This window comes from Mercurialis annua, linkage group LG6, assembly GCF_937616625.2.
Source record: "Mercurialis annua linkage group LG6, ddMerAnnu1.2, whole genome shotgun sequence".
Lineage (NCBI taxonomy): Eukaryota > Viridiplantae > Streptophyta > Magnoliopsida > Malpighiales > Euphorbiaceae > Mercurialis > Mercurialis annua.
Genome location: NC_065575.1, coordinates 40197387 through 40205679, shown reverse-complemented (window position 1 = coordinate 40205679; position 8293 = coordinate 40197387). Strand labels below are relative to the sequence as shown.

Here is an 8293-nt window from a genome sequence, read left to right as displayed (position 1 = left end):
GTTCATTTACTTATTTAGTGAAGTCCATAAACTGCGTGACTGCACTCTCAAAATGAAACCCCACATAAAATAAGGATTAACTCATTTTATGGTTTATATCTAACTAGGTCGATGCCCGCGCGTTGCGCGGCGAAATTGATTGGGCATAATCTAAATTACGGATTGTAATGAGATAGTAGACAAATAAAAATATATTTTTCGAATTTATTCTTTTATTTTTCTTGCAAAACTTCAAGTAATTTTCTTTGTAAAATCTCAAATATATATAAGAAAAGTTTCCATCAATCCACTCACAAAAACTTTAATGCTACCCTGCATGTTGCCGAAGATGAACTCTAATATACTATTTTAATATCAAGAGAAAAATATCTACCTCGTATAAACTTTGTTATATCAACCACACAAAAATAATGGACCGATTAAATAAAAACTTATTACCACCATTATGGCAGCAATAAAAATAAAAAAGTTAAAAGTTTTCTATCAAGCAAAGTAAAAAAAAGTAAATTACTCATTATATTAATTTAAGGATAATAAGTTTCAAACACTTGCTAAATATTATCCAACAATTGATTATTTTATATATATATATATATATATATATATATATATATATATATATATATATATATATATATATATATATATATATATTTCGATTCCCTTAAATTGTACCAGAAATGCAAAAATAATTAATATTGTCAACAAAATAAAAATAAAAACATCATCATGCAATATTAATAAAATGCAAACACCAGATAGCACAAACTTTTAGTACGTCACCATTGAATATTAAAGGACCCGAACTGAGAATGCTCGAATCAACATTTTTTGTAACCGCCAAAGACGGTTACAATGGATAGATTATTTTCTTGACATATCCTTTGAACAATATGCTACAAATTCAACTTGTTAGCTAAATAATAATTAATATTCAATTACAAAGAGTGCAATAACATTTACAGAAATCAGATTTATTTTATATTTCAGTCTGATAAATTGTGAAACAAAACTTCTTAAAAAATAATTTAGATTAAACCCAACTTGGTTTTTTTAACAAAACATGGGAAACTAAACATATCAAAGATGTTTGACATGTACAGTTTTGTTAAAACTGATTAAAGAAATTAAATAAGACAACCAAATATCAAAAACAAAACATCATAAACCAAACTTACATTCATTAACTCATGGAAACCATGAGATCACTTATTATGAACTTGTTAAAAATAACTCCAATCTATTTACCTTATCTCATTTTGAAGTTTAGAAACAAATGAGTGAATGAATCATAAAGATATGTGAGTTATTTCTCTATATGTAAAACAAAGCTATATATATTTAAACAAATATAAACGGTTGCTAAAACATTGATTAAAGAAAATGGTCGAAGAAAATGGAGAGTTGCTTTCAAAATAAAAACGGTAGAAGAAGAATTATTAAGGTAATAGGGAAATTAATAGCTCATACATGAAGGGATGCTAAAAGTTGTGAAACATAAGTCTCAATTAATAAATAAAAATATATCACTATATTATAAATACACATGGCTGACATTTAAAAAGACACTTGTCAAAAAGCTGTTGATTCTTAATTGGGAGCTCAGCATTATAATATAGTATAGATTTTTATTTAATATATCTCCCATCTTCTATTTAGATCTTTGGATTTAAATGCAATTTGCTCCCTTAACTTGTAAGCAATGGGCTATTAACATATAAAATAATTTTGTAGGCAAATTAGTCACGAATTTGGTGGTTATGAGCAATTAATTTCATTTGGGCAAATTAGCTTACAAGTCGAGGGACAAAAATATAAGGAACAATTAGTTTACAAGTTGAGGGGATAAATCGTTAAAATATGATTAATTACTTATAATCAACAAATTTGTGATAATTTGCCCATAAAATTAATTTATATGCCCATTGCTTACAAGTTGAAGGGGCAAATTGCCACTTAAATCTAGATCTTTGTGACCCCTTATACACTATTTATCATCTTTTTTTAGGTGGAAGTTCGTCTATCACGTGGTTAGGAATGTACAAAATCAAACTGATATTAAAAAACCGAACCGGTAAATTAAGTTGCAAAGAAATTTTGATTTGACAATTCGGTTCGATTTTAAACATAAAAGATTTAGGCTGTTCTCACATAAACTAATAAAAAACAAACCGATTCGGTCAAAATTTCAATTTGGTTCGATTTTCAAAAAAAAAATGCTTCAGTTTGGTTCCAATCGATTACACACCCATACGCATAGTTCTCCAATTAACTTGTAGAAACTCACTTAATATATTACCATATGATGAAATTGAAGCTAATATGGAAAGCATCAAATGGATATAAGCGAAGTAACACAAATAAATCAATAAATGAGATAAAAATGGATATTTAATTTTTTTTAGAGTTTCTCATTCCTTTTTGAAAAAAAAATGGGTCGCAAGAAGGAGAAATTCTTAGATAGACAGTCTATCACGTCATCCGTGAATTAACCCTATCACAAAATGACATGTCATTAAAATGATGACAATCTTGTAAATTTATTTATTACTTATTTACACATTTGAATAATAATATTATAAAATTGCTATCATTTTAATGACGTGTCATTTTGTAATAGCTTAGTTCACGAATGACGTGGTGTACTGAATCTACCTAAGAATCTCTCCCCAAAAAGATATGAAAATTTGAAGGGTAATATGTTAAGTGACCCTTTGTTAATTAGTGTTCAATATTCTCTTAGAACAAATAAATGGATATTCGTTGACCCTTATGTTAATTACTAGTGTTCAATATTCTCCTAGACCTTTTAAAGTCTCTTCTCTCTCCGTTCGATTTTCTTTTATTATTTTTTCAAATTTATAATTTCATTAAGTTGAATAAAAAATGCCAATTTTTTTATAAAATTTAAATTTTTTAATTCATTAAATTTGTCCTGAAACATATATAATACAAGTAGTGGAATCCCAACATGCAGGTTTAATTTATGCAGTCTCGAACTCTCCGTAATCAGAATCCAAAGACCTATGAACTAAGTAATTGACTAATTGGTGTTTTGTAATCCGTGTATAACTGTTTCGCATATATGCAGAATTTAAAAAAAAATTACCGAGGGCAATAGGAAAATTCGCCTGCTTTTAATGTTATTTATAACAATCACATACTTGAGCTCTATTATTAGATAATTATCCTCAAGTAATACAACTTTTTTAAAATGCTTTAGAAGCTAAAATGACCTACTGGAAGAAGTTATAATTAGAAACAGGTGAACTTATGGCAAGTTGGATAACTTGATCGGAACTGACATTTCCTCCTTTCAAAAAGTGACGAAACCAATGTGCAGAGAGCTTACAGTGTCGCTTCAATTCAGGATCATCTCGATCAACATAATGCAATCCATAGCTCGACTTGTAGCCATCGGAGAGCTCAAATACATCCAAGAAGGACCATGTAAAATATCCTCTTACATTCGATCCATTCCTTGAAAGATGCACAAACGCAGGACAGTTTAGAACAAATACATGGAAAAAGTTGAACGAAAATGGACTTCAAAATGCATACCTGACAGCATCAAGCAGACTCCGAATGTTTGAATGGAGAAATTTCACCCTAGAAATGTCTTCCAATGACGAATTTTGGGGGGACATCTGACCTGGAAACAAATGCATCGTCAAGTTCATCAATTGCAAGTCAAACAACATGAATAACCTGAAGTTAAAGAAAAAAGAAATGAGGGCAGAACCGTTAATTTTGTTCAGTGGCCTAATGATCTATAACAGTTATTTATAATCAAAATTAACATCAGCCATGGAGATAAAAGAGAGAATAGACACCATTTTCATGAATATAAATAGGGAGATTTCCATAAGCTTGTTTGAAGTCTTCTAGCACAAATTGCAGACCCCAAGACCTTAAGGATTGTGGGGAAGAAGAAGCGTGGTCAGAGATCTGATGAAACACCCAAAATGTTGCAAAGTCCATTTTTTGTTTAGCTGCTACCTCTGGTAGTGGTGTAGTCATCTCAAATGGAGCTAGGAGAAGAAAAAAAGAGTTCAATAAGCATAACTTTATCCCATGGCAAAGTTGTTATCATTAGCCTTAGTTTATTGAAGCAGACAGCAGGAACAAGGCCGAACCCGTTTTACTAATGAAGGAAATGGTTTGTAAAATGCTTACACATCTCTATTGCGATATCAGCCATAAAATCTCTATGTTCAGATATCAACGCGTCCGAGTTGTCTTTGACTGTAAATTTGTAATAGTAATTCACACCGATAAAGTCAAATGAACCCTTAACCAGCTCGGATTCATAATTGGAGAAAGCTGGCAGTCTCAACCCTGCGTTTCTCTTTACGGTGTCAGGATAATCTCCAAATAATAAAGGATTCATAAACCTACAACAAGCCAAAATTATAAATGAAACTTCATATGATTCTGTCCCAAGCATATATGGGAAAAACAGAGCAGATGTTAGATAGATTGTCCTATTTTAACTTACAGGCCAGTAAAGAAGTCTTTGGCTCTCTGAGTCGCCACCACATCATCTTTTGAGTTTGTAGAAGGAACATATACACAAAGAAGCAGATTTATCCCAATAAATCCAACTTGCTTTCCCTACACCACCGACAAAAGAAACATCTGCTGGTCATAATTTTTTAAGAAACTACAGCTGAAATGAAATTGACAGCGACCAACTGATTCCACACGTGTACAAAATCTTGATCTATATCAAGTTTCAGATTTCTATTGAGTTGTATCAACTAGAGGAAGTAAAAGAAAAAGGATAGATAAAATGGGCATGACCTGATACTTTTCCCTATACAGTCTCACAGCTGAACCGTGAGCCATCAAGATGTGATGAGCAACCAAGTATGGTTCTGTTGAGGAGTTGCCTTTGGTGCAGTTGGAACCAAATGGAGGAGAGCAACGCCTGGGAGGAGATAATCCCGTGTCATAACCACCAATTATGTAAACATTAGGCTCATTCAGAGTAGTCCAGTATGAGACCCTATCCCCAAACTCTCTGAAACAAACATCTGCAAAATCTGTGAAATCTTTCCTGCAAATAGATTCATGTTTCATCAACCTCTATGCTAAGGGCAGTCTGCCCGAAGAGATTACTCGATACAAATACAATAAAACATACACTATTTTTCGGCTAAGCCATCCGCCATACTCATCTTCAAGTACCTGTGGGTGATCATAATGGAATAACGTGACATGTGGTTGGATGCCTGTGTTGGGGAAAGAAAAGGGAGCAATAAGAGATTCAAATTATCAAATAAAAAGAACTGCAAATTTTTTAGTGAATATGTAAGTTTAAGCAGTGACCATGACGAATAAGCTCATTGATGAGGTTGTTGTAGTACTGTAAGCCCTTTGGGTTGACAGCTCCTCTTCCATCTGAAAAAGAACATGCAATTAACAAAAACATTATTAGTTGACTATTTGTTATTATTCAATATTATGGCATTAAAAGTTTATAATTAGAAATTCATACTAGGGATGAGTCTGGGCCATGAGATTGAAAATCTATATGCATCCAAACCAGTTTCAACCATGAGTTGAACATCTTCCTGCAGCAGATAATTTCACAAGGATGTCGCACAATTTAAATAAAACTCATTAATTAGCTTTAAGTTCATTTCTATTCACCTTGTATTTGTGATAACCATCCGCTGCTACATCTCCAGTGTCGCCATTCACAAATCCTGGAATTTCAATTTCAGATAGTTTAGCCAAAATAATTACCCAAAAGTACAAAAAATAAAAAACAAAGAAATAAGGCAATAAACAAAGGCTTTTCAACACAGACAGAAGTCCTGAAATTTCAATTTCAGATAGTTTAGCCAAAATCATTACCGAAAAGTACAAAAAATAAAAAACAAAGGAAAAGGAAAAGGACAATAAACAAAGGCTTTCAACACAGACAGAAGTCGGTATACAGATCTCCTGAGGACAATCAGCAGGTCAAGTAGTTCTAAAAATCCATAAAACTGACCCTGGTGAGTAAATGTATCCCAAACGCTCGGAGTTCTGCCATCCTCACTAGCTGCTCCTTCCACCTTCCAATTTGCAACTGAGTCAGTCATCTACTCATTTCAATACATGTAAATATATGCATAAGTGCAGGAATTGATGCAATAATAAGTAGAGATAACTAACTTGATAAGCTGAAGTGCCTGAACCAAAAATAAAATCAGAAGGAAAATCATGTCTGCTATAACTATCAGCGCAAAGGACTGACACTGATCCAAATGCTAAATTTAAGAGAACAATTAATATAACTGTCCACATCATCACCAGTTAGAGAAAACAGAAGCATGCTGCATTAATCATCAGAAGACAGCTTATAAATTTATGGTTGCAGCAATCTGAAGACAAAATCAGAAGCAAAAGGTCCAGAACTAGCCGCCTCCGTCGAAGTTATTTAGCTATCCTCAACAGCTAGAAGTTGCAGACAAACATAAGGCTAGGCCATCAACACTTGGCATATATCACTTCATTTATCATATGACAAATAAATAAGAAGAATACATATATTATGTCATTTTCAAGCTCTTCTTTAATAATGCGTACTATTCTTATCAGGAGGACCAATTCAACTCCTCACCAAGTGAAAGCATTATTGGTACGAATACATAAACATAAACAACAATAAATGCTAACCATGGTCCACAGCAATACACCGCTGTTCATGATTAGAGCAAAATAACGGAGAAGCTAAACTCCGGTACCCACTTCATATATTTGATGAAGGTGCCAAGTTAAGAACACTGCATAGTTCACTTAACCTGCAACTGTAACTATAAGGCAACAAAGTAACATATAAAGTAACAGCAGTCTATTAGTAAGAATCATCCTTCTTGCCAAGATAAAAATGACACAAGTTTCGAATTTTCCGATCAATAATACTTTTCCTATTCGGATTCTCTGCGGTAAAACTCGCTGCTAATTGCTAAATAGGTGAATTCCTAACCATGTATTATCATATCCAGCAAAAAAACAAGATCAACAACTTCAAAAAACTACAATTCGATTCCTCAAAATTTATCAAAATGATACAAAAGATACAATAATAATAACTAAAAAAATTACAAATCGAAGCCTTTTAAGTAATCAGGATCACGTTTAGCCTTATCTTGAAACTTTTTAAACCAATGGTCTAATATATCCATAGGCACAATCAATTTACTTCCATCAACGCCACAAAACGACTGCATATAATTAAACAAATTCTCTCCTACTTTCATTGCAAGCCGTTCGATTCTCTTTTCAGCAACCACATCCAACGACGGCAAGGAAGCCAAGTCCTCAACGGAAACGCCTATTTTAGCAGACAAGGGAGCGGAATCCGGTGCGGTGAGTTGTAGTTGGCCTCCGCCAGGCTCCGGCCAATTGAGGGAGAGAACAGCGGAGGGGCGTGCTATAGTTACGGCGCCGCAGAATTGGAAGGGTGAGCCGGGGGATTGGATGTAGACGGCTAGGGCTTTATCTGGTGGGAGAGTGAAGTTGTTTAAGAGGAATATGCAGATTTCACGGATTTGATCGTATGCTTCGCCTGGCGTCAAAAATAAAAATCATTAATAATTAGGGAAAAAAGAGTTGAGAAGAATAATATAATTGGATTGGAATTATACCTACGAAGGTGTTCATGTCAAGTACCCAGTGAAAGGTGTCGATTTGAGAGAAGGCGGATATATCCAGGGGAAAGCTCCGGTTGGGGAAAACGACGCCGAACATGATTCCGGTTGCAGGCTAAAGAAGAAGAAGCGCGAGTGTTTGGTAATAACTTAAGTTTCAGATAGAAGGAGCGTTGAATGCGTTAATGGAGTAGGGTGTATGGTGGAAGAAGAAGTAGACAGTGGTGAAAAATCCAGTGGCTTCTCGAACTTTTTGGATTGACCCAGGCTGAGAGCGCCAAAAAGGACCTACATTTTGGAGCCCAAAACGCTGCCGTTTTAATAAACCACTCTGTTTTCATCGGGCAAACCATTGTAGTAACTAGAATAGCTTGTGATTGAATCGGATGGTTTGATATTAGAAACACGATTAAGATTGAACGTGATGTCCTGCTAGTAGGTTGCATTTGTAAATTAACCAAGCTGCTTGCGAGTAGTTTGGTGTTCAGCATTGGTTCTTGATTCTTTGTATGCTAAATAAATCGAGTTCGAAACCTAATTTTATGTTTGTTAATTTAAATGAGCCAGATATGAACATAATGAAGTTCAGCTCGTTTACGTTCACGAACAGATCGATTAATGGTTCGTGAACATGAAAAATTGGTGGATGA

The 8293-nt window shown here is 33.8% G+C and overlaps 2 protein-coding genes across 4 annotated transcripts; both read right to left on the bottom strand.

The window, feature by feature from the left end:
* Nucleotides 1–3105: 3105 nt before the first annotated feature.
* On the bottom strand, nt 3106–6688 carry LOC130014579 (beta-glucosidase 11-like). 3 transcript variants are annotated; one of them, XM_056106107.1, is made up of 12 exons: nt 6670–6688; nt 6002–6065; nt 5656–5711; nt 5501–5576; nt 5332–5403; nt 5147–5234; nt 4804–5059; nt 4499–4614; nt 4177–4394; nt 3834–4031; nt 3562–3652; nt 3106–3480 (listed from the first exon to the last, which is right to left on the bottom strand). In XM_056106107.1, the coding sequence occupies exons 1-12, from the start codon at nt 6670–6672 to the stop codon at nt 3237–3239; spliced, it is 1482 nt and encodes a 493-aa protein (XP_055962082.1). In that variant the 5' UTR covers nt 6673–6688; the 3' UTR covers nt 3106–3236. The 3 variants fall into 3 exon arrangements, with proteins under 3 accessions (XP_055962082.1, XP_050203969.1, XP_055962083.1); XM_050348012.2 differs by lacking the exon at nt 6670–6688 and adding an exon at nt 6166–6365; XM_056106108.1 differs by lacking the exon at nt 6670–6688 and adding an exon at nt 6166–6241 and having other exon boundaries at nt 5191–5234.
* Nucleotides 6689–7019: 331 nt separating this feature from the next.
* LOC126654008 (protein OPI10 homolog) lies at nt 7020–8143 on the bottom strand. The gene is made up of 2 exons (XM_050348039.2): nt 7641–8143; nt 7020–7561 (listed from the first exon to the last, which is right to left on the bottom strand). The coding sequence occupies exons 1-2, from the start codon at nt 7741–7743 to the stop codon at nt 7095–7097; spliced, it is 570 nt and encodes a 189-aa protein (XP_050203996.1). The 5' UTR covers nt 7744–8143; the 3' UTR covers nt 7020–7094.
* Between the last annotated feature and the right edge of the window lie 150 nt (nt 8144–8293).